Source organism: Ursus arctos, unplaced genomic scaffold (genome assembly GCF_023065955.2).
Source record: "Ursus arctos isolate Adak ecotype North America unplaced genomic scaffold, UrsArc2.0 scaffold_14, whole genome shotgun sequence".
Lineage (NCBI taxonomy): Eukaryota > Metazoa > Chordata > Mammalia > Carnivora > Ursidae > Ursus > Ursus arctos.
The window spans coordinates 28,763,431-28,781,639 of record NW_026622808.1 but is presented as its reverse complement, the minus strand read 5'-3'; the positions used below and the strand labels follow the sequence as shown (position 1 = coordinate 28,781,639).

The window sequence follows — 18,209 nt, the reverse complement described above, 5'->3', positions numbered from 1 at the left end:
ACAGTGAAGTCCTTCAGGTTATGCGCAGAAGGTTTATTCGTTCCTCTTGGGAAGGATCCCCTCCCACTGTCTGTCCAGGAGCTGCCTTTGAAGCCAGTTCTGGGTTTCCCCAGCTCTGGGTCAACTGTTTTGTTCCCTGAGTATCTGAGTCCCCAGCAGGCAGTCTTCACTCCGGATCTGCAGGCACCAGGTTGCTCTGGAAGAGTTTGAGGATGTGGTTCTCGATCACCTGTTGCACTGGAAACAGGACAGGGGAAAGGTGGGCCATGAATCGAATGGAGGTTGCAGAGGCACCGGCCAAATTGTACACTTTCCTGGGGGATGAGCTGGGGTATCCCACCGTGAGAACTGCACCCACCTCTTGGCGGACAAACAGGGATCTCCAAGCCCTGGGACATGGATGGAGGACCTACTTCATACATGGGGAAATCCATACTCTTCCCAGAATACAGGTGGGAAGACTGAGGCACCCAAACCAGGAAACTCAGCTTCCCCGTAGTTTGTAAAAATGCACTTTGGGAGGCTTTTCAGAGTCAAAAAAATAATCTTTACCAAACAAAATTGGTGACTTGTGACTTTTGTTAAAGGAAGAGAGGGGCCATGAAGAATGATTTCTGTCCCAAATGGGATAAAACTCAAAGGAATCCCTCCATGACCCCAAGGGGTTGGTTCTATTGGGATCTCTCCATTTCGTAGATGGGGAAGCTGAAGGGGGAAGTGGAGAATCAAACTGGGGTCTGCCTATGGTCCCTACTCACACCCACCTCCTGCCACGAAGAGGGCTGGCCTCAGTGAGCTTGTGCACTGTGGCCTGGCCCCTCCTTGGCATCCTCATCCTGCCAGGCCTCTGCCTGTACTGTTCCTCCAGCCTGGACACCATCCTCCCTCCCCTTGGGCCTCCAGGAAGCCCTCCCTGACTCCCACCTATCATGGGGCTGGGCCAGGGCTTCCTTTGGACCTCCCAGCGTCTGTGTGTATCCCATCACGAACCCAGCTGCTGACACTGTCGGCCTCCTGCAGGTGCCCAGGCCAGGTACACAGTGGCACTTGATGTTTGCTAACAAGAACACTCTCACTGCTAGCATCTGACATATCCTGGAGGGATGGCCTGTGTACCCCTCTGCAGTCACCCTGCCTACAGCACACTGTCGCTGCCCCGTATCTCAGGCTGACCTTTCCGATATCCCAGAGCCACGGCAAGATCCATTGGGGTATAGCCAGAGTCAGCCTCAGTGGTGAGATCGGCTCCTCGGGCTGCAAAACAAAGCAGGTGCTACTGGGCGGGGTTGGGGGGTGGAGGACTGGGAGCCCAGAATGGGGCATGGAGACTTGGGAGGTCCAGTGATTTCTCATGGTATAGCCACAGGTCTGCTGGTTGCCCGTGTGGGTTTGGATGAGAACCTGAGCTTTCCAAAGAATGTAGCCAATAGAATCCCCACCTCCAGGGTCCCTGAGGCATGGGGGGTGTGGGTGTTCAACCCGGTCAGCCAGACCCCTGTACTATCCCACCATCTCCTGTCACCAGCTCAGTCCTCTGGGAAAAGCAGATAGTGACCACCCATCCCAAGAGCTGTTCAAGCAGAGCCTGGACCCCTCTCCAGCCCTCAGGATTCCTGAGGGGCCAGCTGCTACTCCCACTTACCCAACAAGGCTTCTACGCACTTCACGTGGTTCCCACGCACAGCGTACAGCAGTGGTGTCCCTCCATTCTGTCAAGGGCAGGGGCAAGGGCAACCAACATTCTGTCTTTTCCAGATTCTCACAACATGCACAACTCTCTAATTTAATGTGGTTCCTCCTCCTGCTCATCACCTGGCCTAATTCTTCCTTTGGGTCTCAGCTTAGATACCCCTTCTTCCAGGAAGCCCTCCTTGACTTCCCTTGGCTATGGAGGCCACCTCTGGGCTCTTGCAGTAGCCTGTGTGTCTGGTATCCCAATGTTACTCACTACATTTCAGCTGCCTGTTTATGTGTCGTCTTCCCTCCCCCAAAACTACTAGCTCTGCGAGGTCAGGGATGGGTCTGTCTTGTGTTCTCAGCATCTAGAACAGGCGTGGTACCCTGCAAGGTGCCCAGGGCCAGTGGGTGGTGCCTCACCCAGTCGTAGATGTTGATGTCCACGTCACGCTCGAGCAGGAGCCCTACGATGTCGGTGTAGCCGCCCATGCTGGCCAGTGACAGGGCACTCTCCCGTTCCTTGGCCAGGATGTGGGGGTCAGCACCCTGCAGTTGGGGGGGGGAGCAGAGGAAGTGGCGATGGGACAGGTGGGGGCATCCCCTGGAATCCTGGGGTACCCATCACAGCCCCAGCTTACAGACAGCACCAGCAGACTCAGACCCCAGCCCGCCCTCAAGGCCCTGGGAAGCCCTGAGCTGGGCTGGGACGCACCCACTCGAGCAAGAAGCGGACAGTCTCGATTTCTCCGAAGGCGGAGGCCCAGATGAGGGGGGTGAAGCCATGCTCGTCCGGCTTGTTGATGAGGTTGTCGCCTGGCAGGAGGGGGGGTGGTACCACTGGGATGTACCCCTGCCCACTTTCCCCAATACTGTGGGAGCAGGGACAGGGCGGGCACCTGGGGTCAGACGTGAGGGGGGGTTTACACATGTGTAGACAGATACCCCAGCACGTGTGGTCAGACAGGTATGGACACACCAGCGTACTCATGTGGACACACACCTTTCCTCAGATGTTCCTTCAGCTGGCTCAGCTCCCCCTGGGCCGCGAGCTGGTGGATGGACAGGGCTAGGGGCCAGAGAGAGGCAGAGTCCTCACCCGTCCCGTCCCCGCTCCGTGCCTCAGTTGACTCCATCCCAAGTTGCTCCTCTCAGCCCCTGCCACTCCTACTACCCCTGCCCTACTACTTGGGGAGGCCGGGGGACCAGAGGCCCACTTACAGTCCAGGGTGGCCGGCAGGGCCGAAACCTCATTCCCCCGCTGCCGGTTGGTGAGGGTTGTGGAGTGCTTCAGGGAGCTGCCTCCTGGAAGAGAGAGGAAGGGCCTCAGTGTCCTCTCAGTACGTCTCTGGGGCTTCAGACAAGCCCTTGGGGGCCTGGAGCTCCCAAAGACAGTGCCTCACCCCACCATTCACTCACTCTGCCCTCCTGGATACTCAGGTGAGCGTTTCTCCTCTACACCCTGTGACATTCTGGGCAAACGTGACCTAGTCCCTCCCCTCAAGTTGGGGAGTCAGAAAGAAATAGAGAAATAAGTGTTCAGAAGCTATAAAAAGCAGGTAGAAGAGAGCGGAAAGGAGAGGGCAGGGGGTGAGTCCATTTTAGACAAGGTGGTCAGGGAGGGCCACTCGGAGGAGGGGACACCAACTGAGAGCTTGGTGAGTTGAAGAAAACCAGCCCCGGGAAGAGGTGTGAGAAGAATGTTCCACATGGAGGGAAGAGCAGGGACCAAGGCCCCAGGAGGTACCAAATTCGAGGTCTTCAAGGACTCCAGTCAAAAGAAATCCCTGGGTCTTATTAGGGTCAACAGAACCACCATCTGACCCAGCATTTCCACTCCTAGGTATCCACCCCAAAGAGCGGAGATCAACTGCCCAGACAAAAACTTGTACACCCATGAGTGCAGCAACACTAGTCACGATCGCCAAAACAGGAACAATCCTAGTGTCCACCAGTGGATGAATGGATAAACAAAACGTCGTCTGGAATGGACTATTATCAGGTCATAAAAAGGAAGGAAGCACTGACACATGCTGTAATGTGAACGAGCCTCAAAAATGTCATGCTGAGGGGCACCTGGCTGGCTCGGTCGGACGAGCGTGTGACTCTTGATCTCACCTGGGTTCGAGCCCCAGGTGGGGTGTAGAGATTAAAATTTAAACCAAACCAAAACAAAAAACCATCATGCTGAGCAAAAGAAGCCAGACACCAAAGACATGTTGTATGATTCATTTATATGAAATGTCCAGGACAGGCGACTCCATAGAGACAGAAAGTAGATTAGTGGTTGACGGAGGCAGGGGAGGAGGGATGGAGAGCTGCTACTCATGGGGATGGGGTTTCCTTTTGGGGTGATGGAAATGGTCTGCAACAACAGATAGAGGTGGGGGTTACACACAACGTGAATGTACTTACTGCCATTGAATTGTATGCATCGTATGCAAGTCCGGTTGAAATAGTAACTTTTATGTTATGTGGATTTAGCCATCATCTATACATACGGTGTGTGTGCGTGTGTGTGTGTGTGTGTGTGTGTGTGTGTGTGTGTATAAAAGCAATTTCTCACTGGGTAGGGAGGGAAGACACATCCTAGGTAGTGGAACATAAACACAGAGGTCCTATCTTGGGCCTGACATTCCATTGTCTTTGCATCCCAAAGGCAGGAGGAGTGCAGGGGAAATATCCTACCTACCCTGAGGTGAGGAGGCACCAGCATCCGGTTCAGGATTCCCCGGCTCCAGGGTGCAAGGGAAAAGACTGAGCACCACAGTATCTGAGCCATCGGGGGCCTCATCCCCAGGGTCTTCAGGGTCCCCAAATTCTGGGATGGGGAGCTGCTGGGTCACACTGAGGTCTTCTGCAGGCTGGGTGGGCTCCATGGGGGAAGCTGGTAGAAGCGCCAAAAGGGGAGCGATAACAATAATTACCAACAGCTTAATTAACTCCTATAACTACTTAATTCCTATTAAGTAGGCACCAATGGCATACCCAAACTTGCACAGTGAGGGTGGCTAAACTCTAGCTCAGCTGGGGAGTTAAAACCAGAGTCCCAATTGCTTTTCAGGCCCACTCCTCCGCCCCCACAAGGACACATACAACATGCTTTACTTAAAATGGGGTCAAGTATCTGGGTTCAAATCCCTCCATTTATAGGCTGAGAACTTGGGCACAGGACTTAACTTCTCTGAGCCTCAGTTTCCTCGTTAATAAAATAGGGAAGTGAGGTCTCAAAGCATGCTTGTGAACAGCTAAGCTGGGGGCCTGATTACACAGGCAGAACTTAAAAAACGTTCTTTGTAGTTATTTTTTTTGGGGGGGTCCCCGGAATGAGTGAGTGGTCAACAAAGATGTGATTGGTCCCATCTCCATCGGCCCCTCCCAAAAAGATCCAGGAGGTCCACTCACCTCTAATGAGCCTCCTCTGTCACCCCACGCCGCAAGCCCGGGTCCCCCAAAACTTGGGGGCTCAATTCACAAACTTTTCTCCTCCAACTGATAGAGGAGGGAGCAAGCTGGACCCTGGACCCTCAGCGTCCTGGTTTCTTCTGCCGGGACACAGAGCAACTTGATACGCGACCGCTACCCCCACCCCAGAGCTCCCCCACTGCGCCTGCGCACCCTGCCTCCCCAAAAGTGCCTAAAGGCGAGAGCAATAAAAGCTGCTTCTGGCCCTTTAAGACTTGAGGGAGGGGCGTGGTTTCCGCTGGGGCCCGAGCCTTGCTGTTGCGCTTGCGCGTTCTTGCCCCGGCATCTCCGGAGGGAGCCCGGCCGGGTCAGGAGGGATGGGTGGAGCCTAAGAGGGCTCTGAGGATTTCATTGCTCCTGTCTTCCGTCATTCCCCCCAGCTCCGCCCACAGGCTTTTCCAGAGGGTGCCTCTAGGCTCCAGTTGAGGCCGGATGGGCGGGGTTTTCTCCGGTCGGAAGGCGGTGGGCGGGGAGCAGTTGGGGCTTCAGGACTTAAAGGGGCGACACTACCGTTGAACCCGTCCACAACAATGCCCTCTCTGCGGTCCTAGATGGTTATGAGCATGTGTAAGAATCTGATGGCAGCAGAAGGGTACAGAAAGGCCGTTTATGCAGCCCGAAGTGGGCAATATTTGGAGCGTTTCCCCAATTCTTCTGCCCCCGGAAAAGGGAGTTCGGGAAGGGAGGGCGCCCTTGCCCCTCCCAGCCTGGGTGTCCCTTCTGGAGCTTCAGAGGTTCTCCGCCCCTTCCTCACCCGCCTACCGGTGTGCCTCCTTCCCCAGTCTCTCACTTACGGGTTCTCTCCAGTCTGGGTACACGGAGGAGTAGGGAATGCGGGCCAATTGACACCGGAACTAGAGGGGCTCAATGTCTGGTTTCACGGGGGGAGGTTTAGTTAGCCTTCCCCACCGCCGGGCTTCCGCTTCCGGTTTCGGACCGGTCCGCGGTAGCTATGGAGGAACCGGAGATGCAACTCAAGGGAAAGAAAGGTGGTGCGGAGCCCCGGGCTGGACGGAAGGGTGACCCGACAGAGGGCAGGAGGGGACAAAGGCTTGGAGGGAGCACGCGGGAAAACTAATTGAGCTACCGTTGAATCCTAGCTCGGCCGTTGACTAGTTTTAAAACCTTTAGAAAGTCTCCGTGCCTCGGTTTTGTTATCTGCAAAATGGGGTGTATAGTAGTCTCTTCCGACCCCTCATAGGTTTGTGGTGAGAGTTCAATGACCTGGTATTTGTAATGCATTGGAAGAACGCCTGGGACTTGGCAGTTTATGTGCGTATTATTCCCTAATATATTTACACATTTGTCTAGGTTTATATTAAACTATTTACAAATTACAAAGTGCCACAAACTATTTTTAAATCACAAAGGTTTTTGTTATTTTATTACACACGTTGTTTCTAGTTAATTATTTAGAAGGCACAAGTACATTTCATTCTACCTTCCTCGCAGCAACACCGAAGGGTAAGCTGTTCTCATTTTCAAAACTAGAAGGACTAGGAAGATAAGAGTACCTACAGTTTAGAGGTGGCAGGATGGACTCTGCCCCACTGAGGGTGGAGTAGTGAGCTAGACGGACTGACACTAGCCAGACTCATGCACAGCCTCCCTTGAATCCCTGACACACCAGGGTTTTGTCTTGTCCACCGCGCTGTACTGGGCAATAGCATGGGCTCCTATCTCTCTAACAAACCTCGAGGTGGGTGCTGTTATCACTCTGTTTTTACAGATGAGGAAACTGAGGCTCAGAGAAGCTCCTGCCTGCCCTCAAGAATCCAAGCTTTGGTTTTTTTTGTTTTGTTTTGTAAACATGTAACCTAATAAAGAATGAGAATTTAAGTGTAAGAGAAATGAACAATGTGCTGAGGTTGAGAATGAGGTGGAAGGGACATCTGATTAAGCTTGGTGATCAGGAAAGGCCTTGCCCAGGAGGTGATATTTGAGCTGAGACAGGAGGGATGAAGAGAAGCCAGTGAGGAAAGGGTGAGTCTGGCAGGACAACAGGTGCAAAGGTGCTGAGGTGGCAAAGTGTTCAGGGCTGTGCAGCAATACAGCAGCTCCTGGTCACAGTATTTGTGGGTATTTAATTAAAATTAGGTAAAATTTAAAATTCATAGGTGAGCACCGAGTAATGCATAGAATTGTTGAATCACTACATTAGCACACCTGAAACTAATATAACACTGTATGTGAACTATACTTTAGTTAAAATTTAAAAAATAAAATTCAGTTTGTGAGTCCTATTAGTCATATTTCGAGTGCTCAGTAGCCAAATGTGCCTAGTGGCCATATTATTGGACACTATAGATTATAGAACCTTTCTATCACCTCAGAAAGTTCTTTTGGACAGTACTGGGGGTGTTCAGGGAATAGCCAGGAGGCCATTGTGCCTTGGATGGAGGGTGAGGAGGGCAGGGAGGTCAAGAGCAGGCAGAATATACAGGACCTTACGGACCATAGTAAGTTAGGTGATTTTATGCTGACGGCTCCCATGGGAGGATTCCAGACAAGGGAGGGACATATCTGGTATGTTCATTAGGAGCTCACACCATCGGTAGTGTGGAGATTGTACTGTTGGCAGAGGGGACCAGGGAGGAGCTGACTGAACCTGGTATCAAGGTGGAAGGTGGCTATGCTTGGACTAGTGGGGGCAATGTAGTGGTAAGAGTGGATAAGATTTGGACTTTGTTTTAAGGTGGACCCCTCAGGATCTGTTCATGGATGGCTAGGAATGCCGTTTATTGAAGCAGACCCTGGCATGAGGATTTGTGTGTAATTAATTGACCAGGAGAACCCACAGGGAAGAGGGGGAAACAGGATAGGGAGGAAGCTGAGCAAGGAATGCTGTCGTGTAAAATTCTCAGCCTGATCCTTAAGGAGAACTCAGAAGATGAGTTATACCTCCACACGGCCCACGGGCTTTAATACCGCTTGATTGTCAGTCATGGCTGAAGGCCATCCAGGGATCTAAGCTTCCCGGCATTTTCAAGTCCAGTCACTGGTGGGGTCCTCCGAAGAAGAATCTCAGATTCATTCCTTGGGATAAAAGGAATGTGAGAGGATCCAAGTGGACAGAAGCAGTGTCCACTACAGGTGGTCTTGGGAGGGGAGAGATCATGAGTCTACTGGATGTGTTAGCATCATGATAAGTGAGGCTTTTCTGTAACCATCTCCTTCAACATATCACCAGGGCCTCAGGTGACCCGGCTCTTGGGTGGGACACCGAACAGTCCTCACTGCTCTAGCTGGACTCACAGATTAAGCAGTCAAGGGTCTTATGCTTTGTCTCTGTGTCTCTGCTGCCCTTCCCCTTGTTCTGCCACCCCCCCCACCCCCAACTGTTGATTCTCGATCCAGTCACAGACAAGTTCACTGAGAGTGTCTATGTCCTGGCCAACGAGCCGTCCGTGGCCCTATACCGGCTGCAGGAGCATGTGCGCCGCTCTCTGCCCGAGCTGGCCCAGCATAAGGTGAGCCCCACTTGCCCCTGCCCCTGCCCTCCCCCAGAGTCCTCACCTCATGAGCTGGGACCTGCTATGTGGAGCAGGGGCTGTTGGGGGAGGAGTCAAGGCCGGGACACCGGCAAGGAGGCACGAGGTCACTGAGACAGGTTGGGGCCATGGGTGGACAGACTTGGAAGAAGGGGACAGCAGGATATGCACGAGTTGTGACTTGTGTGGTGAGAAGGAAGGAGGCAACTGCTTGTGGACCTGAAGGAAAGATGTGCCAGGCAGAGAGAAGAGCCAGTGCAGGGGCCCTGAAGCATGGTAACCAGGTGTTCAAAGAAAGCCCATGCTGGTGGGGGAGGGGATCTGCAGGAGGAAAGATCAGAATGGAGGGGGCTGGTCTCTGTGGCCGTGGTGTTGGGTGATCAAGCGTTCCATCCCAGAGAGCTGAGAGGAGGGAGGTGGGAGCCCTCTGGATAACAGCTTCCTCTTCCCCACAGGCCGACATGCAGCGGTGGGAGGAGCAGAGCCAGGGAGCTGTTTACACAGTGGAGTACGCCTGCAGGTGAGCACAGCAGCCTCCCCACTGCTGGCGTTGTCCCACTGTGCCCGGTGTCGCCTCTAGGGCATTCAGGGGCATCTCAGCCAGCTGCCCAGTGAATCTGAATTCACCTGCTGAATGCTCCTGAGTTGAGGCATGTGGATCTCGACTTACGTGGCCACACAGCGGGTTCCAACCCAGGCCTGTGCCCCTGACCATCTGCCCAACCCACATGTGCCTCAGGCAGGCTTCTTTCGGGGCCTGAGCCCCTCCGTGTGTCATAGGAAGGGGTGATAATGGTTTCAGGTTTCAGGGAGGTGTCAGCTGGGCGGAGAGCCAGTGCTTCAAGGGGCATTTCCCTCCCACAGCCGGGACCACAGACTGGCCAGTAGGGTAGACAGCAGCTTGGGGAGAGTGCCGAAGCACAAATATGGCTGTATATTTTTAAATTTTTCTTTCTTTTTTTTTTTTTTTTAAGATTTTATTTATTTATTTGAGAGAGAGAACACAAGTGGGTGTGGGAGGGAGAGGGAGAAACAGACTCCCTGCTGAGTAAGGAGCCCCATGTGGGGCTCCATCCCAGGACTCTGGGATCATGACCTGAGCCGAGGCAGATGCTTAACGGACTGAGCCACCCAGGTGCCCCTTAAATTTTTATTTCTTTCCGATTTTTTTTTTTTTTAAGTAGGCTCCGCACCCAATGTAGGGCTTGAACTCATGACCCTGAGGTCAAGAGCTGCAAGCTCACTGAGGGAGCCAGCAAGGTACCCTCTAATTTTTTTTATTGTGTAACATACACATTAAATTTATCACCTTGACCTTTTTTTTTTTTTTAAGATTTTATTTATTTGACAGAGAGAGACACAGCGAGAGAGGGAACACAAGCAGAGGGAGTGGGGGAGGGAGAAGCAAGCTTCCCACTGAGCAGGGAGCCTGATGCAGGGCCCGATCCCAGGACCCTGGGATCACGACCCGAGCCGAAGGCAGATGCTTAACGACTGAGCCACCCAGGCGCCCCCACCTTGAACATTTTTAAGTGTACAGTTCTGTGGTATTAGATACATTCATAATGCTGTGCAGCCATCCCCACCGTCCATTCCTAGAATTTTTTTCATCTTGCAAATCTGAAACTCTCCCCGTTAAACCCTAACTCCCCTTCCCCTCTCTCCCAGCCCCTGGCCCCCCACCACGCTGTTTCCTGTTTCCGAATCTGGCCATTCTAGGGACCTCAACATACATTGAGTCTTCCAGTATTTGTCTTTGGTGTCTGACTCCTGTCCCTCAGCATGCTGTCCCCCAGCTCTACCCATGGGACAGCCTGTGTCAGAATGTCCTTCCTCTTGAAGGTCAAGTGGCATCCTGTCGCACAGAGGCACCACATCGTAGGCACCTGTCAGTGGACATTTGGGTGGCTCCCATGCCTTGGCTACCGTGGATAGTGTGAACGTGGGGGGACCATTTATTCTTCTTAGTTTGTGTTGAGCTTTAGCTAAATCTTCAGATCCCCCCCACCCCCCCCCCAGAGAAAGATGTGTGAGAGAGTAAAAAGCGGTAGTCAGCGTTTCTTTTTTTTTTTTTTTTAAGATTTTTTTAATTTATTTATTTGACAGAGATAGAGACAGCCAGCGAGAGAGGGAACACAAGCAGGGGGAGTGGGAGAGGAAGAAGCAGGCTCATAGCGGAGGAGCCTGATGTGGGGCTCGAACCCAGAACGCCGGGATCACGCCCTGAGCCGAAGGCAGATGCTTAACCGCTGCGCCACCCAGGAGCCCCAAGTAGTCAGCGTTTCTTTTCATCAGTGCACCTTTGCAAGTCTTGCCTCCCAGTCTTCTGTTGGTTCCCCTGACCATACTTACTGTCCTGGTTTGTTCTGTTTGCCTCGGGAGTCTGGCGGTTTTATTTAGAAGTGTCGCTTGCCCTTTTGCTGGTTGAGTCATTTTGGTAGAGGCCAGACACCCCAGCAGTGCTCATCTGTGGCACCGTGGGCTTTGCCTGCCTGTTTCTACTGTGTGGGCGAAGGTTCCTTGACAGGAAGTCCTGCTGCCAGGGGCACGGAGCTGAGTGTTCTGCCATCAGTAGCCTTGGCCCCTCCACTGGGACAGAAGGCAACTCGGACAGATGGCATCTTCTTGAGGATGGTGGCCTCAAACACCCTCCTTAATTAGCTCAAGGCAGAGTGGAAAAGAAGTAGAGGAGTTCTCTCTCAGGTCTGCCAGACAGCTGCCAGACAGCTCCTGGACAGCTGCGAGCTCACTAGCAAGGCCCAGGTTGAAGGAAGAACATGTCAGAGTCCATACTTTCTCCCAGTTCCTCTAGCTGCCCCTTCTAGTGCAGGGCTGTGGGGGACTGTTCACACTTAAATATTAATGCAGCAAAATGAACTAAAAGATTCAGCTCCTCTGTCTCACATAACCATAGTTTAAGTGCTTAGCAGCCAAGTCGTGGATAAAGAATGTATCTCCCGTGTTCCAGAAAGTTCCACTGGGCCATGCTGAGCTGGGCAGGAGGCCAGCATTCTCGGAGTGCTGAGCACTTCTCTTGAGGAAGATGTGAATTTCTCTATGCTAAGAGACCATGTTTCCTTTACGGACACGGAAGAGCCCTTATCATTTAGTTGAAAACGCTTTATGCAGTGTTAACAGTTGGTGTAAAATTTGAAGATATTAAATTGGGGTGAACTATTCAGTAGGGAACTTAAAATAGCGAGCTTTTTATCAAGGCGGGCAAACACTAGAAAAGCTGACTGCATTTGGTGGTGCTAAGATGAGCAAGCTAACCGAGCAGGTGATGGCCGAGGCCCTTCCCCACCCCCACCCCCACCCCCACCCCCGCTTTGATCTCCAGGCCTTTTCCCGCAGGGCCCTGACTGATAATGAATGGGAGTGATCTCTTTCTCTTTAATAGAAGGGCTCTAAAATGACACTTTCATTTTTCCTGCAGACATTACGCAGGTGACTTGCTGGCGTTAGCAAGGCCCGGAGTGGCCTGGTAAATATTTTCCTGTAGTGCCTTCGGAAGGCGCCTTTTCCTTAGACAGTCGTCAGTGTGGCACCAACATGAGCTTTGCCGTGGCGCCCCCCCCAATCGGTGGTGAGTTATTCCAAACTCACCTCCAGAGCTTTTCATAGTTGAGTTGATAAACTTCATTCAGAGGCAGGAATAGGTTATCTAAGAGGAAAGCAAGATGTCTTTGAGGCCATCTTTACATGCTTATAGCTTCTTCAAAACATTAGGTGATCTAGGGGCCCCTGGGTGGCTCGGTCGGTGAAGCGTCTGCCTTCGGCTCAGGGCGTGATCCCGGCGTTACGGGATCGAGCCCCACGTCGGGCTCCTTCGCTATGAGCCTGCTTCTTCCTCTCCCACTCCCCCTGCTTGTGTTCCCTCTCTCGCTGGCTGTCTCTGTCAAATAAATAAATAAAAAATCTTAAAAAAAAAATCTTAACAAAACAACAACGACAACAAAAAGAACATCAGGTGATCTAGCAGCACGGTTGTAAAAGTTGCATCTAGGGGCGCCTGGCTTCCTCAGTTGGAAGACCACGCGACCCTTGATGTTGGGGTCGTGAGTTCGAGGCCCGTGGTGGGTGTAGAGATTCCCTAAGTGAATAAATAAATACAAACTAAAAGCCCGTTGCGTCTGGCCATCATGTGCTCTGTTGGATGGATGTCATAGGCGTGGCAGGGAAATCGAAACTCGAAGCCCATGATGAGCCTTCCGGGGGGCCCACAGCATCCCCGAGGTGCCTGCTGAGCACTGAGCTGGTGTAGACCCCCCACCAACCTCTGGTGGGGAGGATACACCGGCAGGCACGGGAAGGGGAGGGTAAAGGAAGGGCGGCGCCGACTGGTCCATCCTCCCGTTTCAGCGCCGTGAAGAACCTCGTCGACAGCAGCATCTACTTCCGCAGCGTGGAGGGTCTTCTCAAACAGGCCATCAGCATCCGGGACCACATGAATGCCGCCGCCCAGGGCCACAGGTAGCCCCAGGGACCGCCTGCTCCTGCTGCTCTCAGCCTCCTCACTGTAAGGACCTCTGCCGTTCAGCCAGGGGCCGCCGCTTCTCACTCCTTAGCTCCCTTTCTTCATCTCCTGCTGTCTGGTGGCTTCCTCTCATCCTTTGGCATCTGTAGTAGGAGAGTTCGGCCACTCAGCACCTAGTCCTGAGCTCTGCTGTGTGCCCCAGCCCTGGGCTGGGGACTGGGGACGCGGCGGTGACCAACACCCGCAGGCTCATGGTCTCACGGGGAGGCACACAGCAACGAGGTAAACACGGAACAGACAAGAGCACTTCAGATGTGTGAAGGAAGAGAAGGGAGGTGGGAGCTGAGGCCTGAACCCCATGCAGACAGAGGTGCCCTGGGGAACATGTCCCACCTTGGACAGCGGTGAGGCCAAAGGCCCTGGGGCCGGTGATCTGGGGCTGGTGTTGGAGGAACATCTAGAAGGCAGGTGTGGCCGGAACGGGGGAGTAGGGGGGGACCAGACAGCCTCAAAATGAAAAGCACTTACAGTCCTTGCACACGGGGGAGAGAGTTTTTGTTTTCATTTTCATGATAATGTAATAAACATGCATTTGAACACACGGGCACGTGCTGTGGGCTGGAACTCGACTTTGAGATCTGTCTGGCTCCTGCAGTTGGGGGTTCTGGCATGCCTGTCCCCCACCAGATGTTTAGAAAGAAGGGAAAAAAATCGGTGTCACTGTTTCTGAAAACGGAGACACAAGAATTGTAAAAACAAGCCTTGTGGATGTGTAAGAATGGGCGGGCCACTGTCTTCTCTCTGAGGGTAGCATCATGTGCGTGTCTCTGGGTCTGTTCTGCTATTGGTGACAACCATCTGGACTAGGATTTACTGTGTTGTGTCACGCATGGCGCCCCGTACACAGTAGGGCTGCAAAAACCCATCGCTTCTGTCTTTTCGTTCGCGGTTTCCCGAGCTTTCGAAGGCTTTGCTGGGCCCGCTGCTGTGAAAAGGCAGGTGCTTCTGAAAGAGGCTGTAGCAGCATGAGGCGCTGCTCCCGCTTCTCTGTGCTGCCCCTGTGGGCTTGAAGGGCCCGGGCCTGCACGAGTCCCCACCACACCTCTGAAGTGGGTGGCTGGTCCCACTCTTACATAGGATGCCCTGAAGGCTGAGCCCAGGAGTCTTAGGGGGCTGGCGGGTGATCTAGTCCCGTCCCCAGTCTCACTGAGCAGGCCCCATGGCCTCTGACCTTGGCCTCAAGGACGCTGCACGTGTTTTGTTCCAGCCCTGAGGAACCACCCCCGCCCTCCTCAGCCTGATCCCAGAAGAGACGTGGAGGTGCTTTGGCCCCTCTGACTCAGGTCAGTGCCAAGTGGGGTCATGAGCCTCTGTCCTCCATGCTCTGAACTAACGCACCCCCTCAGTGTCCCGGAAGGGACCTGCTTGTCTAACCACTTGGGCTTTCTCCTGGGCTTGTAGGATGCTTTCATCAGTGGGAGGCTTCAGGGTGGTAGGGACCTTGAGCGCTCTGCTGCTTAGGACGTCGTCAGCCCTTTTCCCTCGTGCTCTTTCTGCCATCTTCCTGTCCCTTATCCAGGCCATAGGCCCTGTCCCGACCCCAGGTACCTCCTGCCAAGACAGCAAGGGGATCCTATGTCTCTCCTCGCCTGCCACGTGCCAGCTGCTTGCTTCACTCACACACATTCTCTCAGGCAGGGCCCAGCATGGCAGTTACCCACCCAGCTCAGGAATCTTCGTTCCACTGCCGACCTGCTGTGTGACCCTGAGAAAGTCCCTCCCCTCTCTGGTCTCTGCGTTTCCGTTCTGTTGGAGCTGTTTGTCAGGCAGCAGAGGGTGCTGCTGCGTAGTGATGTGTGTTGTCCCTGTCAGCTAACTGCAGCGCGACAGACTCCCAGAACTCAGTGGCTGATGCACCAGTCATTTGCCTGCCCACAGTTCTGCAGCGTGGGCTGGGTTCCGCGGGGCGGTTTGGCCGGGCTTACCCGGAGGCCGCCGTCTGGCACTCATCAGAGTTCGATGGGGCTGCACAGTCCGAGGGGGCCTTGCTCACGCATCTGAATCTTGGCCAGTGTTGTCGGCTGCTGGGGGCCCAGTTCTCCGGTGCACAGCCTCTCCGGGAGGCTGGCCCAGGCTTCTCTGGGGACCGGGTGCCAAGAGGGCAGCCCCCGCGTGCACGTGCTCATCCAGCCTCTTCTTGCTTCACCTTGCGGATGTTCCAGTGGCCAAGGCCAGCCACACGGCCAGGACCAAAACCTGAGGGGAGAGGCCAGCAGGAGGGCAGCAACACGAGGCGGTTGGCTTGACCACGTGAGGAGAGCGTGGTGCCCAGGAAGGCCGCACATGTTGTTGTCCTGTGCCCGTGGAGGGCAGACCCCGGCAGGTGGGAGGCCCCCGAGGGACTTTTTAGCCCTTACTCTTGTCGCGCTCAAAGCCCTGCTCATTTGCCAGGCACTGTGATGGCGCTCTGTGCCACAGAGGCCCTCTCAGAGGGTTGGGGTGGGGACGGGGCCTTCACAGCCCCAGAGCAACAGCCCCTCCCCAGAGCCAAGAGGCAGCAGAGCTCATGCGTATGCAGTCAGCGTACTTAGCGAACACCTGCTGTGTGCCGGGTTTACTCTGGGGATACTGAAGAATCCCACAGGCTGTGGGATCACCTAGGGGGCATCTAGGAAAGCCTGGAGCAGGAGGGGCTGCCAAGAGGGTCAGCAGCCCACCCCGGTGGCCTGCACCAGGTTGCCCGCCAGCCCCGGGCTCACACACCACCATCTCTCCCCTCCCACCATCCAGCCTCAAGGATACTGCTCTTCTGACACCCCGTGTCATCTGCCGTCCCTCCACGGCTACAGCCCCTCGGAATAAAATGCTCTGTGGCTCTTGACCCTGCCTGTGTCCCTGCAGACCCTGGTCCCTTCCTCTTCAGAATTGCTGCCCGTTGTCCCCTTCAGAGTCTTCCATCCACACTTTTTCCCAATACTGCTCCCCGCAGGGTGATTGGTGGCCTTTAAAGGGTCAAGTTGCAGTCTCCCCTGGCCCCTGACTTCACCTGCCTTTCCAGTCCTGGGCATGTACGCACGGTTCCCTTTTGCAGAAGAGGAAATAGGCTCTGGGGTGGGGTCACTGCCCTTGACCAGAAGTCAAGGTCCTGCCTCAGGTGCTGCCTCATCAGGGTGACCTTGCAGCCCTGAGGGTCTCACACCTCTCCCTGACCTTCACCCCATAGCGCAGCTAAAGCCGGGCCTTTGGACACAACTCTGGGATCTGGCAGGGACTGCAGACCAAGCAAGTGTGGCCAGCACATTCCTCTTCTGCCCAGAGCCTCTGGACCCCTCTGTGAATGTCTAGAGACGAGGCTTTGCTGCCCCTGGACTCCTGCCTGCCCCCCATCAATCATGGACACGGTCATGGCCATGGCCCCTCAGACCAATAACTGCCACCCTATTAAACCTGATAGACCACCCACTGCGGGCCCAGCACTATGCTGGGGCTTTTGCAAGGATCATCTTTTCATCCTTCGTCTTCAGGCAGCCTGTAAGGCAGGTGTCACCTGCAGATACAAATGGGAAAAGCTTTCAAGAGGTGGCACGACCTGTACAAGGTCACACAGCAGACTTCAGTCTGGCTTAGTCTCAGTCCTGTCTCTGACATGCTGTGTGACGTGGGGCCCAGACTTGGGTCTCTCTGGTTCTCCCTTTCTCCACCTGGACAAGGAAGGCTGGGCTGGACCTTCTCTACAGGCTGAGGTGGACATTTGTGTATCTGCCTGCATGGCCTGCATTCTGTCTTGAGCAGAAATGCCCACCCCAGACTCGGGCCATATGGAAAAGCCACCTTTAATTCCGGGGGCGGATGTGGGACACCGGCCCGGCCAATCAGAGCCTCCATCTCCCAGGTCACCGTGATTGGGTGGAGATGAGCGTGTGGCGCAGGGAGAGGTCTCACCCAGGAATTTTGCTGGGAAGCATGGGAAAGTCACCGTCTTCCCATGAGGGTTGTTGAGCTAGGCAGGTGGAAGGGGAGACCAAGAACACTGCATGGGGTCCCAGATCCAGCTGTACCCGACACTAGAAAAACTTGATTCCGCAGTTTCATTAGTCTCCAGCTTACTGTATTTGCCCAAATTGCTCTGAGTCCATTTCTGCTGACTACAGAAGAGCCCGTACTGACCCCTATGAATGTCAAGGCTGGAAGGTCATAGTGCACAGTTCGTACCCCTCCAAGGCCAGCTGTGTGCCAGTGCAGTGTCCAGCACCCGATATCAGGGAGATCAGAATGGAGTTGTTTGAGGTAGAGTCAGGGTGAGTCCCAGGCCCATTGCTCTGAAAGGATCCCCCACACCTCTCTTGGTGATATGGGTGGTTGGAAGAAAGGGGTGGCAAGGATCAGGGGCACCCTGGGGGGAGACAGAGGGTCCTGCTGGGGTGTCCGTGTTTGAAGGAGTCTGAGGGCCTGGGACAGGGTTCATGAACACAGGAGGTGTGGAAGGACTACCTCCCATTACCAGGAAATGGGTCCGTACTGTCCCCTTTCTAGGGTGTATTAGGGGCCTCAGTCCGCCATCCTGTCTCCCCACTGCCCCAGCTCAGTTTGGTGGGGAGGGAGGATCCTTAGGTCCACCCCATTAGTGGCCTTGACCGGTGTGTGGCACCCCCAGAGTCACTCTCCCTCTGCTTGCCCACTCTGAAGGCACTTCTTGTCCGACTGTCCTTCCACCTGTCCATCAAGCAGCCATTTGTCCAGCAAAACTTGACTGCCCTCTGTGGGCCAGGCCCTGCCCCGGGGATGTCCTGGGGCGCAAGACAGGCCAGCCCTGTCAGACCTAGGCATCAGATGGACAGGATAGACAGGCAGCGAAATAAGTTAATTGCATGTATTCCAGGGGCTGCTGTGGGCTGCTTCTGTGCTGTGAGCGAGGCGGGCGCAGCTGTGGTGTGCCCCAGACCGTCCCAGGGCTCCCCATCACCCACAGTCCCTCCGTGCGATCTCAGCTAATGACTAATAGTCTTCTCCATTCAAAGAGCAGGACTCTGGGCTGAAGACCCCACATGCTCCCAGCCCCAGGGCTCCGATGTCTCTCTTTTATTTGCATTTCATTTGCATGT

The 18,209-nt window shown here is 54.3% G+C and overlaps 2 protein-coding genes across 9 annotated transcripts in view; one reads left to right on the top strand and one right to left on the bottom strand.

The window, feature by feature from the left end:
- Positions 1-21: 21 nt before the first annotated feature.
- RFXANK (regulatory factor X associated ankyrin containing protein) lies at positions 22-6,000 on the bottom strand. Of its 3 annotated transcripts, none has more exons than XM_026500588.4 (10): positions 5,934-5,999; positions 5,080-5,219; positions 4,367-4,561; positions 2,896-2,979; positions 2,678-2,743; positions 2,390-2,490; positions 2,098-2,223; positions 1,643-1,709; positions 1,174-1,254; positions 22-237 (listed from the first exon to the last, which is right to left on the bottom strand). In XM_026500588.4, the coding sequence occupies exons 3-10, from the start codon at positions 4,551-4,553 to the stop codon at positions 167-169; spliced, it is 783 nt and encodes a 260-aa protein (XP_026356373.1). In that variant the 5' UTR covers positions 4,554-4,561; positions 5,080-5,219; positions 5,934-5,999; the 3' UTR covers positions 22-166. The 3 variants fall into 3 exon arrangements, with proteins under 3 accessions (XP_026356373.1, XP_057167638.1, XP_026356372.1); XM_057311655.1 differs by having other exon boundaries at positions 5,080-5,686; positions 5,934-5,985; XM_026500587.4 differs by having other exon boundaries at positions 5,080-6,000.
- Positions 6,001-6,044: 44 nt separating this feature from the next.
- Positions 6,045-18,209, top strand: part of BORCS8 (BLOC-1 related complex subunit 8) — a 28,285-nt gene continuing 16,120 nt past the window's right edge. The window contains exons 1-7 of one of the 6 annotated variants that reach the window (XR_007191778.2): positions 6,045-6,128; positions 8,497-8,609; positions 9,086-9,150; positions 12,993-13,103; positions 14,375-14,450; positions 15,330-15,490; positions 15,898-15,988. Coding sequence is in view for 5 of the 6 variants with exons in the window: in XM_048227075.2 (XP_048083032.1) it covers positions 6,092-6,128; positions 8,497-8,609; positions 9,086-9,150; positions 12,993-13,103; positions 14,375-14,408 (360 nt within the window). In the remaining variant the exon portion in view is untranslated. Of the gene's footprint in view, positions 6,129-8,496; positions 8,610-9,085; positions 9,151-12,992; positions 13,104-14,374; positions 14,451-14,801; positions 15,989-16,330; positions 16,570-18,209 lie in introns of those variants that run through there. The other 5 variants (XM_048227075.2, XM_026500594.4, XM_044384783.3 and 2 more) reach the window with 5 other exon arrangements.

Coding starts and splice junctions, on each gene's coding strand:
- RFXANK (XM_026500587.4), bottom strand. CDS start 4,553: ATGGAGCCCACCCAGCCTGCAGAAGACCTCAGTGTGACCCAGCAGCTC. Junction 2,980..4,366: donor TGGTGCCTCCTCACCTCAGG/GTAGGTAGGATA, acceptor TCTCTCTTCCAG/GAGGCAGCTCCCTGAAGCAC. Junction 1,255..1,642: donor GTGCGTAGAAGCCTTGTTGG/GTAAGTGGGAGT, acceptor TTTGTTTTGCAG/CCCGAGGAGCCGATCTCACC.